This window comes from Micromys minutus (assembly GCF_963924665.1).
Source record: "Micromys minutus genome assembly, chromosome: 10".
NCBI lineage: Eukaryota > Metazoa > Chordata > Mammalia > Rodentia > Muridae > Micromys > Micromys minutus.
This window is the reverse complement of record NC_137979.1, coordinates 61,277,842-61,298,257: the sequence shown is the minus strand read 5'-3', so window position 1 is coordinate 61,298,257 and position 20,416 is coordinate 61,277,842. Positions and strand designations below refer to the sequence as shown.

The following is a 20,416-nucleotide window of genomic DNA, read 5'->3' as shown; positions in this document are numbered from 1 at the left end:
GATCTGAAGCCATGCTGGGGTGTATTGTGTTGCTCTGGATAGCCTAACCCCTGCACCCCAGCCATTGGCCCCAGGAACTCAAGACACCAAAGGGGGCCTGTGGAACTGACTTTCACAGAACGGTAAAAGCAACACAAAGCACTATTTGCTGTCACTGACCCATAGATTGCTTTAGAACAGGGATTCTCACAGCTGGTCTGCAGGTCAGAGACCAAGGTTGGAGCACCACTGTACACTGAAGGCCATACAGCAAGACATCAAACAAATGAAAACCACACAAGTGGATCCGTAGCCCTCGGGAATCTGCAGTTCACACTATCCCAACAGCAGCCAGTATTTGCTGTTTTGTTGGTCTTTGGTTTTTCAGAACAGGGTTTCTCTGTGTAGTCCTGGCTGACCTGAACTCACTCTGTAGACCAGGCTGTCCTCTAACTCAGAGATCCACCTGCCTCTGCCTCCTGAGAGCTGAGATTATGGTATGATCCATTGGGGGGAAAAAGCCAAATTTCATTTAAGAACACCCTTCACCAAGCCATAAAAATAATTCATTTTATTAATTCAACCTTTGAGAACTAATCTATTCACCACGTGTGATGACCTGAGGGTAAATCAAACACGTGGACGGTTCATCCCAACAGCTGTCTCAAGGAAAAGCACATACTGTGACTTGAAGTCCACATGGAAACAGCTGGTTTTTTCACTGTGATACCACTTTACATGAAAGACTGACTGGCATTCTGGTTATGCCCTCTTGATTCTCCAGACATTTTATCAGAAGTGAAGAACAGCACTTACTGGCAATAAGATCAAAGCCCCCCAGGGGAACTCACGAGAAACATCAATGTAAACCCGATAGCTTTCTAGTGTCTAACAACCTGTCAGATGACTCTGGTAATCAGGAACAAATGCAGTTTGGGGCTATTCCAGAACAGTATGTGTCAACACTAAAAACAATCTGTGAAGCTCAGAGGTTTTCCAGTTTCTGTCTGATCTGGTGGTGTGAAATCATGTATGGTAAAAGTTCTACTGAAAGTGTTTAGAGATACATTGTGGCTTGCCTTGGGAAGCTGAGGCAGGAGGATTACTGAGAATCTGAGAGCAGCCTGGTCATATAGGGCATTCCAGGCCAGCCTGGGCTTCAGTTGAGTAATGGTGCTCGTTTTTAATCCCAGCAGAGATAGAGGCAGGCAGATCTGCTCTACAGAGTGAGTTCCAAAACAGCCAGGGCTACAGAGACAGCCTGTTTTGCAGGACACACACACACACACACACACACACACACACACACTCACACTCACACTAGAATAGAGCAACTATTTTAGCAAACTACCAGTTGAGTTTTGAGTGTTCACGTGGTTGCATGCATGCGTGTTGTGAGTTTGCATGTGCTCCTGTGTGGTGCCTGCACATGTGTGCATGGAGGTCATAGGTGGGAGTCTGGGATCCTCCTACACGCTCTCCACCTGGCTTCCTGAGATAAGGCCTTTCATTGAACCTGGAGCTCACTAAGTGGCTACACTGACTGGCCGGTGAGCTCTCAGTCACCATCCTACCCAGTGCTGAGGGCAGAGTCTGCATTTTAGTTTAGCTTCTAAGATATCAATATATAAAATGAGCAGAAGCTCCTTGGGATCTGCATTTCCAAGTTGTGTCATGAAACCAAATGTGTGGAGATCCCCTACACAAGGAGTTAAAAACAGACCCTGAAAAGAAGTAGAGAGTTCCATCTAGTGGACAGACGGCCATAACACAACTCACATAAACTAAAAGGCCTGCTCTAGCAGTATGTCCTCTTAGAATTATTCAGATCAAAAACTTAGAATAAACTCCTCTCATATAAATTTAAATAAGATTTAAGTCCAACAGAGCTGGAAAGATGGCTGAGAGGTTAAAAGCACTTGCTGTTCTTGCAGAGGACCCAACTCCCAGCTCACAACCGCTGTAACTCTAGTTCCAGAAAGTGACACCTCTCTTCTGGCATCAGTGGGCACCCAAGAGTGTGTGTGTGTGTGTGTGTCCCATTTTTTATTACCTGCTCTTACAAAAAGCAGTAAGTCTTTTGTGTTCCACAGGGGTCCCTCTCTCACAGGATGTATCTTTCCTCAAGAATCTGTTGTTGGGATCGTAGCAGTATAGAAAGGGTGATAGCCAAGTGCATGCCAACTGCTCTAGGTGGCCTTCAGTCCTAAGCCATAAGTCTGCCTCATACTCTCCTGCCAGGCCAGTTCTTAGCGTGGGTTTTATACTCTGCACAGAAAGCAGTTGGCACCTAGTTTCTGGGCTCCACATTGTCTACTCTTGCATCCTCAGTAAAACCTTTCTCAGTTCATGCCAATGGCTCTACAGCTACATCTGATGATGGAATGGCACGTGCTATGTACTCAGCAGACACACTGCCCTCTTTTATATTTCACATCTACAAATTCAAACAGCCATGGGCTTAATTTCTTTTTTTAAATTGCATCTGCATTGAACATGAGTTTTTTTTTTTTTTTAGATTTATTTATTATATATAAGTATACTGTAGCTGTACTCAGACACACCAGAAGAGCATCAGATCCCATTCCAGATGGCTGTGAACCACCATATGGCTGCTGAGAATTGAACTTGGGACCTCTGGAAGAGCAGCCAGTGCTCTTAACCACTGAGTCATGTCTTTAGCCCTGAACATGAGATTTTTAAAAATCATTTTCTGAAAAACACAGTATATCAATAATTTGAGGTAACCTGGAACTAGCAGGGGGAGATACATATACATATATATGTATAATATATGTATATATATATAATATGTAAATATACCATTTTAAATAAAGGCTATAAGAAGCTCTGAATTTGCCTATCTATAGGGTGTGAAGGTGGGGTGTCCTGAATGAAACCCCAATCATGCATAGATCATGAGAGACTTCTGTTTTATGTTACAACCAGGTGTAAGCCTCCTAAATTTCACTTATGCAACCTTGAAGGTTTTGGCTCATTTCAGCGTAGTTTGTAACTGTGAAATGTGGCATCCATTCCTCCAAGGGGGATGTTTGCCTTGCAAAGCACAATTCTGCAGAAAGTACATTTCTAATATCAAGCACCTGGCCTTCGTTACCACAGGATCATTAGGACTGTGACAAGAGCCACCACTAATTATTCTCAGCTGCTACTAGAACAACCTATGAGAAGGAATGCTGCTTCAAAAAAGACCATGTACATGCTTGACTGGCACATACCTGGGATAACGGGCCTGGACTTAAGTGTGTACGGATTATTGGACCCAGACAGGCCTCTTGTGTTTTTATTTCAAGACTTAGAAAATCCCTAGTGATCTTAAGGGTCTTCATTAAACTGGCTTTATCCCAGGAAACGTCCACGTTCTGTGTGCTAGTGGGACAGATCCTGACCCCACATTTGACCTGAGTCAGAACGTTAAAAGCCTTGATTGAATCCAGCCACCCACCACAGCCAACACCAAATACCTTTGGGTCATCAGCCTCAGGTTTTTCAGTCTCTGAATCGTCATCTTCCTACAAGACAAAGAATTTAGAGGATTAAACTTAAAAGGATTGGGCCTGGGGAGACTCACATACACAACCAATGGCTGGAGTAAACAGGCTTCCCTAGCAGGAGTTACCCCACCAAGAATCCTTCCCTACCACACAACCCAGAACTAGAGAAAGAAAGGAAAAGGAGACGGTCTGGAGGGGGTGGGGGATCAGCAGCTCAAAATCAGTGTGTCATCATCTACATCGATGAAAATTCCTGAAGGAAACTGTAAACTGTAAAGAGAGGGAAGATGCAACATGCCCCACAGCTGCCAGGTCAGGCTGCAGTTATTAGAGCTAGGGTTATGAATTCTCTTACCACTTCTTCCACATTCACACCCACAACCATCACACTGCCCAGCACCTAGGTGCCGGCACCTCAAGCCAGCAGCACTGACACACTGGAAGGGAGGGCATCAAATCACCAGACCAAGTGACCCGGAGAGGGGAAAACTAAAGGGTGAGGGTCAGCCTTTTGGGGTGCTCACATTACACTCACTGTTCTCAGCCCTCTTCCTTACCCAAAGGAGGTCTGCCTTGGTCAAAACCATGGGAGTACTGAATTGTCTAATGCAAGCCCACAATTCCATGGGGTCAAAAGCTAAGAAGCAGATGTGAACCATTTATACACTGTAACCCAAACATGCCACGGCACTGCAGATGTTAATGCAAACAAACTCCTCGAAGGTTTTTAGACAAGTAACCTAGACGGTGCCAGGGGAGCAGAAACTTGCGATACCACCTTCACAGCTCTCTCAGAATAAAACCAACCTCACAGTCAAAGATGGAACTTGGCAGAATGCTCATAGTCCCCAATATACACATTGTGGTCTGAAGAAAGGTTAAAAGAAAAAAACTAAACTAAAATTATCATACATCATTTGAATATGACAGACAGCAGATGTAGGTTAGTATTTTAAAAACACGAATGCAAATACATGTGTGCACACTCGAACTTGTGCACACACACACACACACACACACACACACACACACACACACACACGAGGAAATCCAAAGAACTTTACAAAGCTTCCTTCCTTCCTTCTAGCTATGAATGACCTTGAACTTCTAATCCTCATTCTTTCATGCTGGGGTTTCAGGTCATGAACCACAACTAATTTCTGTGGTTGATGCTGGGGAACAACCCTTGGCTTCAACCCTGCTACACACAAACACTCTGGTTTCCACACACATTTTCTTAGCAATTTTACTCAACTTTGTATTATCACTAATGGGTGGGATAAAGGCAAGAAAAATTCTCAAAAGAGAATACAGAATACACCTGTGAAATATTTTCTTTGCTGTTGTTTTATGTGGTGTGGGGATCAAACCCAGGGTCCTGTGAATGTTAGGTCATCTCTGTACCGCTGAGCTCCATCGTCTTTAATTTTACTTATTTGAGACAGAAATACACTCTTGAATCTTCAATCTTCTTGCTTTAGCACCCTGAATGCTAAAATTGCAGGACATGGGCCATTACACCTAGTTTAAAAAGCATTCTAATGCTAACATTTATATATCAACATAGAACAAAAAATTCCAACGACAACAAAATAAGGCTTGTTGTGAGTGTTTCAATCAACAATGCTTCTAAGTGGCTAGATTCAATAACCAATAGCCTGAATTTCCTTGCCCCTTTCCCTTCCAGACTTTAAAATTCCAAGTTGCACTGTTCATGTGGCTACGTGCCATAAATGCTTCTGTCTTGATGACGAGGACACAGTCCTCTTTCATTGTTACCTACACCTACTTCCAGGAAGTTTTTGTGATCAAGAACCAGGGGACTCTGACAAAAACACCAAGTGGAATATAACAAAGAGTCAAAATGGATGATAATGAGAAAATGTCCCTTCCTTACCTTGTTAGAAAGTAAAGCATTTGAATAAACCCCAACCAAGATTAATGCAAAGTTGATTACAGATACATAAATGCCACACTAAATTAGGATGAATATTTATACAAGTGGGAAGATTAGTTAAGCTCACAAAGCAACATAAAATACCCATGGACACTTAAGGTTACAAAAGGTAACCGAACTAGACATAGTGCAGCATGCTTATATCCCCAGCTCTCGAGAGGCTGACACACAAAAGAAAACAAAAGACTGCCCCCCCCCAAAGTTCAATTCAAAAGCTAATAATATATGGTCCATGTTGGGGGGAGAAACCTAACTTTTTTTTTTCAATTTAATTTACAAAAAGAACTTCTACTACCCAACTAATTTAACTTTTCTCTTCTTTTGTGGTGCTGGGGATCAAGCCCTTGACAGGCTTCTGCAAAGCAGTCTCCCATGAGCCACATCCCCAACTGGTACCAACTGATTCCAAACCAAAAGGGAAAAGGGACAGAGTTAACCATGCAATGGAATAGTGTTTGAACAGCTCTGGATCTGGAAGATTTACCCACCGACTGTTTACTGTTCTCATCCTCCTCTTCTTCATAACCATCCTCATCACCCCCTGGTCGAGAGAAGTCATCTTCTCCATAGGCGTCAGATACCAAGCCACCTTTCTCCTCTGAAAAAAAGAGCAGAGGGAGAGAGAGGGAGGAGGGAATAAAAACATGTTCCTGAAAATTGGATGGCCAAGATTATTTCTGAAGATAAAAAAGGGACCTAAGTCTCAGGAAAATGACTACAGGCCCAGATTAGCTTTTGTACTTAGGAAGAACAGTTTTAGACCTGGGGTGGTACCATGAGTGGTGGCGCATATTTCTGAACCCAGCACCTGGGAGCAGACACAGGAGGGTCTCTGTGAATTCTAGGCCAGCCTGGTCTACAGACTGAGTTCCAGGACAGCCAGGACAAGAGAGATCCTGTCTCAAAACAAACAAGAACAGGAGTATTGGAGGATGGCTCTTATACTTGTGCATAATGTGCAGGGTTTGGTGCCTGCACATTAATCCCAGCACTCAGGAGACAGAGCCAGGCAAATCTCTGAGTTTGACAAATTTGGTTTCCAGTACCCACAACAGATAGCTCACAAATGCCAGTTTCAGAAGAGCTGATGCCTCCCTCTGCTCACCTTGGGCAGAACTCACATACATGGCCCACTTCCTATGTATCATTGTATATGGAAGAAAAATCAAACATTAAATTCATATTCTGGTATTTTTAGTATGGGCTGTGGAAGCAACAAAGTAGTGGGGTGGTTTCCTAACATGTGTCAGGCCCTGGGCTTGATTCCCAACAGTTCAAGGGGTGGGGTCTATTATATGCGGTGGGTCTATTATATGCGGTTGGTCTATTAGGCCAGTTAAAGCCTTCCCCTCTTTGAACCAGCCCAGTCAGTTGCTTAAACTCCTGCTTTGACATACCATACACATCTCTGTCTTGTGTCATATGCAACCTCAAAACTGCCTTCTATGAGCAAGACTGTTTTCCTCATTGTTTTACCCCCACTTTCCAGCTGAGAAGACCCAAAGCTCCTGTTTATTAGGTAATTGGCTCCCTCTATTCATTCCTTCAAGAAATCTGTTCCCATTGTGGTTTGCAGTCTGAGGGGAACAGGGTTACTGACAGGCTTTGAAAACTCACAAAGCAACAGAATCACCCTAGAGCCTTAAAAGGCTGTCCAGCACATTCTACAAAAAAATATCTACAGAATTAAGTTATCAATTTAACGAAACACAAACAACGGGACTGTGATGTCTCGACAAGACACTGATGGTCCATTCTCTGGTCAGCATGATGCCTTGTCCAGAGGATCGCAGAAAGAGAGATCATTCGTACCAGAGACTCTAACGCTATGTCTGACCTAGGACATCCACTGCGCTTTGGGGTTCCAGGATCTGATACCTGGAGCACAATGAGCATCGTTTCTTTCCAAACCCCGCTAAGAGAAGAGAAGCAGCATTTTTTTAACCATAGCAGATACCAATCCCCCTTTCCAGTTCAAGTCTCACCAGCTGCACCGCCCACAGCGTCGACTCCAGTTTCGCCATCAGATTCAGGGTCTGAATATTCCGCATAAATTGCTAGAGACGACAAAACATTCTTCTTCCCCGCCATCTTATTCCCACAGCACGGTGTGGCTCACACCTATGACTCATAAGCCGATTTAGGTACGTGAAATCCAACTTCTTCCGGATCCCAGGAGACCCCGCGCCCGAGTGAAAACCAATCAAAGAGCCGCGTCTGGGCGAGGCTCCGCCCCTTACGCTCAGCTCTTGAAAACGTCATCGGCACGGGACGGAAGTAAGGGTTTTGCGGCTTCTACTTCACTGAATTCTCAGGCAGTTTGGCTTCTGAGTTAGAGTTAGGGACTAGTGTTCTTTAAAAAGCCGCAGAGCCAGCCGAAAAGACTCTGGAGTCAGACATTTTGGGGAGCATTTGACTGGCGAAGGGCGATACCTGTTAACTTGGGGGCTCAAAGGAGGAAGGGGGGGTCGGCCTCTTGGAGGGAAGAATGGTCTCTATGGCTTTGCTTCTAGAACAAGGACCCTAGGGAAAAAAATTCCAAGTTCTCCAGTCGGGGTTGAAGACGTTTGTGGGCTTTGTTGTGGTCCAGTTTCAAGTTCTGTTCTCCTAGCCTGGAAAGTTCATTGTTTCTATTTTCTTCATTAAGGGGAGAAGTAATGTTAATTACTCAGGGATGTATTGTGTGAAGCCACTTAACCTTCACTTTTACTGTTTGAGACTGATATATTTAAATGCAACATAGCAGATTATACTGCAAAAGGAATATAGGCTGTATTTTAAAGTGGAGAAGAGGGTTTTTCGGGATAGCCGTTGACCGCCTTTGCGTTAATCTCTTGGCTGCTGCTTTTTGCAAAGATGAGCGCCCGTCCTTTCTCCACTCCCTTCGACCGGGAGCGGCGAGTCCGGAGCACCCTGAAGAAAGTCTTTGGGTTTGATTCTTTTAAAACACCTTTACAAGAGAGTGCGACCATGGCTGTAGTGAAAGGTAACATATCAAGCTACCTGTTTGGCAGATTGCAGGTTGACTCTATACTTCCTCACCCTGTATCCATTACTGGTTTGGAAATTTTTCACAAGTAAAGCTAGGGGGTGTTTATTGGTGGTAGGTATATATTTGTTTATTTATTGATAGTCTTTGAAGCCCTGGCTGGTTTGGAATTCTCTGTATACATCAAGTTGGCCTCAAACTTGAGCCAGTCCTTCTGCTCTTGGATTACTAAGTACTGGTATTACAGGTGTGGGCTTTCGTAACCTGCTACCAGTTTTGGACAGAACCACTCACACTTGTTCTGTTTTGTTTTTGTTTTTCCATAGCCAGACCCACAGATTGTCATTGACGTCTGTGTCTAGACTCCCGTTCTCGTTCCTGTGCAAAGTAATAGCAGGGGTGGCAGTAATGCTTAATCTTGTCAGTGACCTAGGTAATCCTCTTACATACAGATTGAGTAGCTTGAGTTCCAGGCAGAAAAGAAGGGACTAATACTACTGTAAGCTAGAGATAGGGTGACTGAAGTTGTCCAGATGGGAGCAACAGTGTCCTACCAATAACAGGCTTATTGACAGACTTCAGAGTGGTAAATAGCCTTGGATATCTACCCCTGGTGTGCCCAGTACTTTGCTTTCCTGGATGTTTAATACGAACACTCATATCCTAGCAGCTCAAGACTACTAAAGCCATGTTTGGTTTGTTTTTTGAAATCTGTTCTCATTATGCAGCTTTGGCTGCTTGTCCAGCCTAGAACTAGCTATGTAGACCAGGCTGCTCAAATTTCCAGAGCTCTGTCTTCCTCTACCTATACCTCCTGAATGCTTTCTTACTTTTTAATTTTTTGAGATATAGTTTCTCTCTGTAGCCTTGGCTGTGCTGGAATTCACTTTGTAAACCAGGCTGGCCTGAAACTCAGATCCACCCACCTCCGCCTCCTGAGTGATGGGATAAAAGGTGTGTGCCACCACACTCAGTGCTTTGTTTAAAATTTTTTTTTGTTTCCTTCTTATTACCCTAATTTTTTTTTTGTACTGTTAAGAAGTTCAAGACTACCATAAAAGACTCCCAGACTCCATTTAGATTGTAATTAGCCAAATTTAGTAAAGCTGACAGGGCCGCAGTCTCTAACCCAAATCAAGGACGTGCTGCCCAGAGGTGGGTGAAGTAAGTAAGGGCTTTTAAAGGCAAAATCCACAAAAACTATTTTGCTCTGCCAAGATTAGATCCACTTGTACCTTAATAGCTCTGTAGCACAGCACCCTCAAGGTGGCCTCTAAATAGTCCTTGAATGCCTGCATATGCAAGACACAGAAGCCACAGTCAGCAGCTAGTCAATACAGAACAAGCAAATGGTCACAGCTGCATGTTTCTGAGTTGGGGGTCTAGGAGTCAAGGTTTCGGGGAACTTATCTTCCAGGAACTTGAGTCAGAGACAGATGGGTATCTAGCACAAAATGGAGTTTCTTTAGCTGCCTTGGTATCACTGTTAGGAGCAGTTTTTTCCAAATGTCTAGGTCTCCCGAGGTCCTTTACATAGAAAGGGTTGGGAAGGGAATAAATGGAAGCAAAAGTTATACCAAGACATTCCCAAGTGCAAATGCTCTGCTAGAGGCTTTCCCTACATTCTCCTCTGATTTACAACAACCAGGGCCAGGCTTAGCAGTACAGGCCTGTAATCCCAGCTTTTGGAAGGCAGAGTCAGGAGGATCAAGTTCAAAGCCAGCTCAGTCAACAGAGCAAATTCCAAGCCAGCTGTGGTTAAGTAGTCAAAATTCTTCCAAAAAAGAAAGGAAGTAAAAAAAAAAAAAAAAAGCCAGGTGTGGTAGTGCATTAATCCTAGCATTCAGAAGGCAGGCAGATCTTGGGGTTTGAGGCCAGCCTGGTCTACAAATTGAGCTCCAGGACTGCCAAGGCTGCTACACAAAGAACCCCTGTCTCAAAGAAAAAAACCGAAATAAATAAATAATAACAAAGGAAACAAATTCCTCCTTCAAAGGCGTTAATGCAAGAGGCAGTCAGGATCTATTGAAATGTTCTCTGCTGTCTTTGCAGGTGACAAGGATGTGTTTGTGTGCATGCCCACAGGGGCAGGGAAATCTCTGTGCTATCAGCTCCCTGCCCTGTTGGCCAAAGGGATCACCATTGTAGTCTCTCCTCTCATTGCCTTGATTCAGGTGAGTCTTGCAGGGAGTGTACATGAAACCCCAAAAAGATCATGAGGGACGGGAGTGTTTTGCTTGTTTGCTTTGGCCATCTTCTTCCCCAGTTTTCAGATAAGCATGTGGAGCACATCCTCTTCCCTGCTCCCTGCTCTTGTCCTTCCCTCCTGTTAGTTCACTGTGTCCCCTGCTAATTTTACTTTCAATTTATTTCAGTGTGCTTTACTCATATACCATTACCTACAGATCCATCTTATTGGCATCATTTTTTAAGGCCTAGGCTGCCTTTGGACTTCCATTCTTGTCATCTACCTCAGGAACGCTAGGATTATGGGTGTGTAAAGTTTCCAGCTATAAAATCCCAGTTCTAGCTTGAAGAGAAAGGATTTTACAGCTGGAAATTTCACTATCTTGGGCTAGAGAGTTGGCTCACTATATAAGTGCACTTGTTGTTCTTGTAAAGGATCAGGGTTCACTTCCTAGCACCCACATGAAGGCTCACCACCTCAGGCACCAGGCCTCAGTACGGTACACCGACTTAAATACAAGCAAAACACACATACAAGTTAAAGAAATTTCACTTCTTTGTTTCGTCTTTGCCTCTTCTCTGATTTGCCTAGGTAACTATATTGAGTTTCTCTACTGCCCAATTGTAGAGTTCTTCACTAGTGCATATCACTGTGGTGAGTCACAGTAAGTTACTGCCATTTCGTTTTTCTTTTTTAAAGATTATTTATATATGCATATGAGTATACCATAGCTGTCCTCAGACACACCAGAAAAGGGCATCAGATCTCATTACAGATGGTTGTGAACCACCGTGTGGTTTCTGGGAATTGAACTCAGAACCTCTGGAAGAGCAGTCAGTTCTTTCTCTTAACCGCTGAAACATCTTGCCAGCCCCGTTTTTCTTTTTTTGAGATAGGATATTATCGTGCAGCCCTGGCTGGCCTTTGAGTTGCACATATAAGCTAGCTTTGAACTCACAAGAGATTCTCCTGCCTGTGCCTCCCGAGTGCTGGCTTAAAGGCATGTGCTGCTGCATCTGGTTTGAGGTTCCTTCCTTCTGCTATTGTTCAAAAAAGGATTGAGCCATATCTGTGCGTGCATATATTTCCTCCTGTGTGTACTCAACAGGAGAGAGGGTATGGGTGGACAGCTGGTGAGTTGATATGGGGACCATCTGGTGTTCCGTTCTATTGTGGCACAGTACAGGATGTGCAGCAGAAACGAGGTGGAGAGAAACTGAAACTCATCAGTGTCTGTCCTGCAGATGAGTTGGTAGGATCGGGGGAAGCACAGCCATGTGGGTAAGGGCCATGTACACACAGGTAGAGAGATTGAGAACAGCAATAACACTTTAATACTTAGTGGGTATTCACTACAGCAAGGCTTTGTGCCAAGAGTGTATGTGCACCCACTTCACTCATTTTTCTTTTTCTTTTTCTTTTCCCCAAGACAGGATCTCTCTGTGTAGCTTTAGCTGTCCTGGAAGTCACATATAGCCCAGGCTAGCCTCAAACTCAAGCAATCCACCTGCTTCTGCCTCCTGAGTTTAAAGGCATATGCCACCATTTTCACCCTTATTCTGTTCTTTTTTAAAAAAATTTTGAGGCAAGGTCATATATAGCCCAGGCTAGCCTCAAACTCAAGCAATCCACCTGCTTCTGCCTCCTGAGTTTAAAGGCATATGCCATCATTTTCACCCTTATTCTGTTCTTTTTTAAAAAAATTTTGAGGCAAGGTCATATATAGCCCAGGCTGGCCTCAAACTTAACATGTAGGTAGGGCTGGCCTCAGACTCCTGGTCCTCTCGTTTCTGTATCTGAAGTGCTAAGACACGAAGCCTATTCCATCATCTTCCATCTCACCTTTGAGGAGAAAAGCCTCATTTCATTCCATCTCATGTCAGGTAGTTACTGTGTGGGCAGCGGTGTGAGTGTGGTGAATGAGAAGGAACGGAGTCTCAGCATTTGGCAGTTAAATGAGCCAACTATAGGTCCAGGTCCTCTGACCCCAGAGCCTGTCCTCCCATCCATTTTGCCACCCTTTCTCCTGGCCAGAGAGGGTATTGGAGGGTAAATGGGGGCCATTATGGTCCATGTTTGAGATGCTGTGCTGATTGCCTGGTCCTGAGGGTTAATGTTGGTCCACTGCATGTTCTTCTCCACTCTCAGGACCAGGTAGACCACTTGCTGGCCTTGAAAGTACAAGTTTGTTCCCTGAACTCAAAGCTCTCGGTACAGGAGAGGAAGGAGCTGCTGTCTGACCTGGAGCAAGAAAAGCCTCGGACCAAACTTTTGTACATCACCCCGGAGATGGCAGCTTCAGCCTCCTTCCAGCCCACCCTGAATTCCCTCATGTCCCGGAACTTGGTCTCCTACTTGGTGGTGGATGAAGCTCATTGCGTTTCCCAGTGGGGACATGACTTCCGTCCTGACTATTTACGTCTGGGTGCCCTACGTTCCTGCTTGGCACACATCCCATGCGTGGCTCTGACGGCTACAGCCACCCCTCAGGTTCAAGAGGATGTGTTTGCTGCCCTGCACTTGAAGCAGCCAGTGGCCTCTTTCAAGACTCCCTGCTTCCGAGCCAACCTCTTCTATGATGTGCAGTTCAAAGAACTGATTCCTGACCTCTATGGCAATCTGAGGGACTTCTGCCTTAAGGCTCTTGGACAGAAGGCTGATAACGGGGTGAGGTGCTGGGGTGCAGAGGCCAAAGTGCTGTCTGAAGCACAGACACAGTTACTGTTTTCTAGATCTCTTAGCTAGACTCCTTAAAAGTTGTATACAGAGATATTTTTCCCCCTCTTTATTAAACGTAGCATTTACTTTCTTCACTGGGATTCTCTGGTCCCGGATCCTACTGTGAGAGGCAGGTGAACAGTTCTTGCATGTTTGGTAGGCCTACACAGGGTTTTCAGAGAGAGGTGTTATGGAAACCCCTAATTTAGATCAGGTTGGCTTTGAACTCAGAGATCTACCTTGTCCCTGTTGCTGGGATTAAAGGCATACACCACTATGCCAGGATTGGTCCTGCTTTTTTTTTTAAAGTGATGAGCCCTGTTGTCTGTCCAGCCTTAGAGAAGATAGGGACATTGGTGAGGGAAAGTGTGGAGCTTTTCAAGAGGGCTGTGCTCTAGTGAGTGGGCTGTTTGTTCCATCCTCCCCTGACTGACACTCTCCCACCTCTGATGCTCAGTCATCATCTGGCTGTGGCATTGTCTACTGCAGAACTAGAGAAGCTTGTGAACAACTGGCCATTGAGCTCAGCAGCAGGGGTGTGAACGCCAAGGCTTACCACGCAGGTAAGGGGTACACCCGACCTCTTGATCCTCTTCACTGTCCCATGCTTCTTAGAATTTCTTATGGATTCTGAATATCAGGTGATCTGTCACCTATTCCTAGGTACTCATATAGAGCTAACGTGATATACTTAATCCACTAAAAAGTAGAAGCTCTGAATTCTTCTTGTCCTGTGCAGAACAGCAGCAGACAAAGCTTTTGTTTTTATGTGAGTGCCTGTGTGCCTGCTTGTCTGTATACCACGTGCATGCTTAGTATGCACAGAGACCAGAGGAGGGCATTGGATCCCTCGGGATTGGAGTTAGAAAGTTGAGCACTGTAATGTGGGTGCTGGGAATCAAAACCTGGTCCTTTGGAAGAGCAGCTGTAGCCACAGGTGATTTTTTTTTTTTTTTTTTTTGTGGGCCCAGGTATTATTAAAAAATTAAATCTAGACCACAGACTTTTGAGACCTATGGACGTTAAGTTCTTAGGTCTCATTTTTATTAAATATTCTTTTCCAGTCATGGGCTGAGGTCTTTTAAAACAAGGTCTAACTATGTATCTCTGGCTGTCCTAGAACTCACTATGTAGACCAGGCGGGCTTTGAGCTCACAGAGACCCTCTTGTCTCTGCTTCCTAAGTAGTGGAATTAAACATGTACCACCATGCCAGGCTGTCTTAGTTAAGGTTCTGTGAGGTTTAGTGTCTATTATAATGTCATATAGATACGAAGTGATGGATTCAGGCAATATATTAAGTGTCCAGGACACTACCACACCCAGAATAACTCCAATGATAAACCCATGGGAAATGAGAGTTTTCCTCTGCCTTCCCCTCCCTTCCAGGCCTGAAGGCTTCTGACAGAACACAGGTACAGAATGAGTGGATGGAGGAGAAGGTCCCTGTAATTGTGGCAACGATCAGCTTTGGGATGGGAGTGGACAAAGCTAATGTCCGGTAAGCTCTGGTTCTTGCCTTTGTTCCCAGTTGGGGCTTGCCTAGTCCTGTGTACAAAGTCCCAAGTCCATGTGTATGCCTAGTGCCACTGAGGAGGGAAGCCTCCTGGGGAAATCCCTAGAATGCTGCCTGAATGCTTACAGTTTCTGAGCGTCGTGGTTCTCCTCCCCAGGGAACCGGGCTGCATGCTATCAGGTTGTTTATTAACAGAGTCTGGTTGACTCCATCCTTCAGGTAGAATTGCCAGGGGACTGGAGTAAGTAACTGTCCCCACCTTTCCCTATGGAGAGTCAAAGGTGAAGGTTCCCTTAACCGATTACTGACCGTCCCTAAGAGCTGGGGCTCAGCCGAGCCTCTGAGGTTCACTCTGGCAACTCTGGGGGAGGGTTGTTTTTTTCCACCCACGGTCTGACTTTGGGAAACTTTAGATGACTGCCCGAAGCTCTCTATCCTAGTGCCATCAATAAGGCCTTTATGGTTTTTGCACAGCATTTCTGCATATGTGCCATTAGGCCTCACCATGTCACCGGACAGGAAGAACTTGTACACTTGAAAAATCACAGGTTATGGAATCAGGAGTCGAGCCCCAGTTGGCTACGGCTTGTTAGGAGCAAACTTTGATCTCAGACACACTTAGACTCAGATCCTAGCTCTGTTCTTCCTTCCCTGGGTGTTCTTATGCAGACTTCTCTCTCCAGCTCCTTCACCATCTGTAGAGTCAGGTGATGCTAACAAGTTAAACGGATGTAGTAACTGATGCACTAGTACTTCATAATAAGATACAACTGAGGAGCAACAATTTTACCTTTTTTAGACTTTTATTTTTATCTTGTGGCGTTTGTGTGCACGTGTGTGAATGCAGTACGAGCAGAGGCCAGAAATGTCGGATCTGGATCTGGAGTGAGCCACTCAACATGGGTACTAATAATTAAACCTCGGGATGTCTATAAGTGAAGTACAGTTCTTAACAGCTGAACTACCTCTCTGGCCTCTGATCTTTATTTATTGAGACAGGGTCTAACTGTGTATCCCTAGCTAGCCTGGACCACCTCATGTAGACGAGGCTGGCTTCAAACTTTCAGATTCACCTCCTGAATACTCTAGAGGGTTTTAGAACACACCCAGCCTGTTCTTAATTTATTATTTGTTCTGGCCTCTGGCTTTAAGGGGTTTATTGTTTTTCCATTTTATTTTTTGTGTATGGGTATTTTGCCTGCATGTGTGTCTCTGTACCGCTGGTGTGCCTGGTACCTGCAGAGACCAAAAAAGATTCAATTTCCTGTATCTGGAGTTAGAGAAGGCTGTGAGCTGCCATGTGGGTGTTAGGAGTAAAACCCTGTATTCTGGAAGAGAAGCCAGTGCTCTTCACCACAGGATCCCTTCAGTCCTGGCTGTGAGCTTTTTAAATTTCCATTTTTACTAGAATTTTCCCATACTTTGTGCCATGGCCTCTTAAGTTGGGCTGCTCTATGGCAGAGAGGCCTGTGATGTACCACAGTTGTCTCACCCAGATGACTCTGGTTTACTTCAGAATCTGTCTCTCACTTGTTAGTTCCCTGTAGCTGACCACGATGGAGCAAACTCTTCTGACAGAATCACTGCTCCCAGAACACAGCTCTTCCATCATCATCATGTCCTTTTGAATCCTACAGGTTTGTTGCTCATTGGAATATTGCCAAGTCCATAGCTGGCTATTACCAGGAGTCTGGCCGTGCTGGCAGGGATGGTAAACCATCTTGGTGCCGCCTGTATTACTCTAGGAATGACCGAGACCAAGTCAGCTTCCTTATCAAGAAAGAACTAGCCAAACTCCAGGTAAGTCACCAGTGCATTTCATATAGCTCATTGCTGACCCCAGAGAGAGCTTGTGTAAGCTAGAGGAGGAATCCCAGCCAGGAACCCGTATCTGTGGGGAAATGGTGTGGAGGGTGAGTAGGCTGCTGGTGACAAGCTCGGTTAGATATGTCAGCATTCAGCTTAGCTGTCTACCATTGAGTGTGGGTGCTGCTAAATGTAGCCAAAATCATTCTTGCCTTCATTTAGTGAGCTTTGTTACATAAGTGTTTTCCCATGTTCTCTGGTTTTTCTTTAGCTATTGTCTTACTCAGGGTTTCCATTCCTGCACAAAACATTGTGACCAAGAAGCAAGTTGGGGAGGAAAGGGTTTATTCAGCTTACACTTCCACAATGCTGTTCATCACCAGAGGAAGTCAGGACTGGAACTCAAGCAGGTCAGGAAGCAGGAGCTGATGCAGAGGCTGTGGAAGTATGTTACTTACTGGCTTGCTCAGCCTACTTTCCTATAGTACCCAAGACCACCAGCCCAGGGATGGCACCACCCACAATGGGTGCACCAACACCTTTAATTATTTGGTGACTTTTTAAATGTACATTGGTGTGGTGGGATCACCACTGAATGCGTGTGGACGTCAGGACAGCTTGCAAGAGTCAGTTCTCTCGTTCCACCAAGTAGGTCCTGAGGGTCCATCTCATTTTGTCGGCTTTGAAGGCAATCAAGTCACATTTACCTGCTAAGCCATCTTGTCAGCACACATTTCAAGATTTTTAAGCAAAAGCCAGCAGGGCATGTTGGTGAACACCTGTAATTCTGAGCTCAGGAGATTGAGGGGTCAAAATCAACCAAGTAGTGAGTTCCTGGTCAACCTAGGCCTCAGAGCAAGGTCTTGTCTCAAAAAACTAAAGGACTGGGATGGCCACTGGCAGAGTTCATACTGCACATTTGTAACGACAAATTCAGTTCCCACACCACGGTAAACAAACAAGCAAATAAAACAAAGAACAAATCAGAAACCAAGACCAGTCTGTGTGCACTTATCTCAAGAAGGAATGAAGCATAAATCATGGTGGCAGCTTTGAAGAGAAGAGCAGTAAGATGACAATGTACGGAGGGGGCCGGAGCCAGGAGGTCCTGGGGCTCCCTGGTTAGCCAGAGTGATAGAGTAGACACTGCATTGACTTCTGCCATGCTTCTGTTGACTGAATGCAAGCCTATTACCTGATATATGTGTATGAAAAATCACAAACTTGTCATTATTTATAATAAATATATGCTAATTTTAAAAAGAAAAGCAAAAATGGGCTGTCGAGTTGGCCGAGAGTGCTTGCTGTTCTTGCAAAGACTTAAGTTTTTATCTCAGCACCCATGTCAGGCCGGTCACAACCATCTGTAACTTCACCTCCAGAGGGTCCAACCTCTTAAATAGTTACAAATTGAACACGTTTCTGATTCCCACCCAAATGTAAGGGGCTGACACAGGAGGATTGCTGTAAGTTATAGGCCAGCTTGTGATGAATTCAAGGCCAACCTAGAAGGTTGAATCATACTTTATCTCAAAAAAAAAAAAAAAAATTTAAAAACCCAACAAAATAAACCAAGAGAGAAAGAAAACGCAAATGTCTGCATAGAAAACTCCAATTTGCAAAGACTTCATTGAAAGACAAAGTGGGGGTCAGGGGAAGGCTGGAGAGATGGCTCAGTGGTTAAGAGCACTGACTGCTCTTTCAGAGGTCCTGAGTTCAAACCCCAGCACCCACATGGTGGCTCACAACCATCTGTCATGGGATCTGATGCCCTCTTTAGGTGTGTCCGAGGATAGCTATAGTGAACTCATACATAAAGTAAATAAATCTTTAAAAAACAAAACATACAGCAACAAAACAAAGCCTAGGGTGAGGCACTGCAGAGATGACTGCGTAACTTAAGTCCCAAGAGATTCAGCGCCCTCTTCCGGTCCCCTTGGGACAAAGTACAAAGAAATAGGTGCAGGCAAAACATCCATATACATTAAAAACAAAAAAGTAACACTCATAAACAAACGAATCTTTAGAAGATACATATACAAACACACATACACACAATCACACATATACACAAAGAACACTCACAACCCCCCCCCCCCACACACACACACACAGGGAGCTGTGAGAGGGCTCAGTACTTAGGGCACTTGCTGCTCTTGAAGAAGACCCAGGTTTAATACCCAGCATCCACATGGCAGCTCACAACTCCACGTTCAGACAAACGATGTAAGTGGTGCACTGGCCTGGAGCAGAATCCTAGATGCTTAGTTGGGGGCAGGAACTAGAGACTCAAGAATGTTTTAAAAAAATCAAATTGACCTGACAGCTTGAGGTCTTGTGAAATTGGTTATGTCACACTGAGATCTAAAGAAGTCAGGCAGGAGAAGCAACTGTTGTTCAGAGGAAACAAAGCTGTAACAAAAAGGAAATGTGATTGTGGCAAATGTAAGACTGTAACCATGTGGTTCAACTTGGAACTCTGTTGACATCGCCATAAGGAGGAAAAGACTGTTAGCACAAGACCTTGCAGTTTGGGGCCAGAGGGACCACTGTAGTACAACTGGTGCCTAATATGCATGGACAAGGCCCAAGTCGACAACCTAGCACTGCACATGAATAGTAATTAATATTGCTGGATTCTCATATGTGCTAGGCAAGCCCATGTCACTATTCTTGATCCCTAGCTAACATTCTTAAAAAAAAAAAAAAAAATCAGCAAGCTGAGAGGTGGTGGTGCCCACACCTTTAATACCAGGACTCAGGAGACAGAGGCCCGTGGATCATTGTGAGTCTGAGACAGGCTGGTCTTCAGAGTTTCAGGATAGCCAGGGCTACACAGAAAAACCCTGTCTCAAAAAAAGAAGACGACTCAGGCGGCTGCCGAAGATGGCGGAGGGGCAGGTTCTAATACTGAATGGCCAAGGCCATCTTCTGGGCTGTCTGGCGGTCACTGCCAAGCAAGTACTGCTGGGCCGGAAGGTGATGGTTGTACCCTGTGAGGGCACCAACATTTCTGGAAATTTCTACAGAAACAAGTTAAAGTATCTAGCCTTTCTCCAAAATGAACACTAACCCCTCTCGAAGCCCCTACCACTTCTGAGCTCCGAGCCGCATTTTTTTTGGCTCACTGTGCGAGACATGCTGCCCCACAAGACTCAAGAGAGGCCAGGCTGCCCTGGAATGTCTCAAGGTGTTGGATGGTGGTCCCTGCTGCCCTCAAGGTTGTGTGGCTGAAGCCTACCAGAAAGTTTGCTTACCTGGGTCGTCTGGCTCATGAGGTCGGGTGGAAGTACCAGGCAGTGACCGCCACTCTAGAGGAGAAACGGAAGGAAAAGGCCAAGATCCACTATCGGAAGAAGAAGCTCTTGAGGCTACAGAAACAGGCAGAAAAGAATGTGGAGAAGAAAATCTGCACGTTCACAGAGATCCTTAAGACCAATAGACTACTGGTGTGAACCCAATAAAGACTGTGCCTCAAAAAAAAAAAAAAAAAAAAAAGAAGAAGAAGAAGAAGAAGAAGAAGGAAGGAAAGAAGAAGAAAAGAATAACCACAAACCTGGGGCTGGAGAGATGGCTTAGTCATATTAGGGGTGTGGCTGCTCTAGCAGAGAACTAAGTTTGAGTCCTAACACCACCTGGCAGCTCACAGGTCTCTGTAACTCCACTCTGAGGGGAACTGATGTCCTCTTCTGGCCTCTGTGGGCATACAAATGGTGCACCAACATACGTGCAGACAAAACACTTACACA

General features: G+C 44.8%; 2 protein-coding genes and 1 pseudogene across 4 annotated transcripts in view; 2 read left to right on the top strand and 1 right to left on the bottom strand.

Annotated features, from left to right (window-relative positions):
* SAP30BP (SAP30 binding protein) overlaps positions 1-7,566 on the bottom strand; it is a 31,770-nt gene extending 24,204 nt beyond the window's left edge. Inside the window, exons 1-3 of the mRNA XM_080922301.1 lie at positions 7,437-7,566; positions 5,940-6,049; positions 3,465-3,512 (exon numbers count right to left, since the gene is read on the bottom strand). Of these exons, the coding sequence (XP_080778427.1) occupies positions 3,465-3,512; positions 5,940-6,049; positions 7,437-7,542 (264 nt within the window). The 5' untranslated portion in view covers positions 7,543-7,566. The remainder of the gene's footprint in view (positions 1-3,464; positions 3,513-5,939; positions 6,050-7,436) is intronic.
* Positions 7,567-7,829: 263 nt separating this feature from the next.
* Positions 7,830-20,416, top strand: part of RECQL5 (RecQ like helicase 5) — a 37,024-nt gene continuing 24,437 nt past the window's right edge. For both annotated transcript variants that reach the window (XM_080923089.1, XM_080923090.1), the window contains exons 1-6: positions 7,830-8,437; positions 10,493-10,614; positions 12,777-13,295; positions 13,804-13,909; positions 14,735-14,846; positions 16,499-16,661. In XM_080923089.1, coding sequence (XP_080779215.1) covers positions 8,308-8,437; positions 10,493-10,614; positions 12,777-13,295; positions 13,804-13,909; positions 14,735-14,846; positions 16,499-16,661 — 1,152 coding nt within the window. In that variant the 5' untranslated portion in view covers positions 7,830-8,307. The remainder of the gene's footprint in view (positions 8,438-10,492; positions 10,615-12,776; positions 13,296-13,803; positions 13,910-14,734; positions 14,847-16,498; positions 16,662-20,416) is intronic.
* LOC308425871 (large ribosomal subunit protein uL13-like) lies at positions 19,554-20,122 on the top strand (annotated as a pseudogene). Its single transcript has one exon. The product of its transcript is annotated as a large ribosomal subunit protein uL13-like (transcript).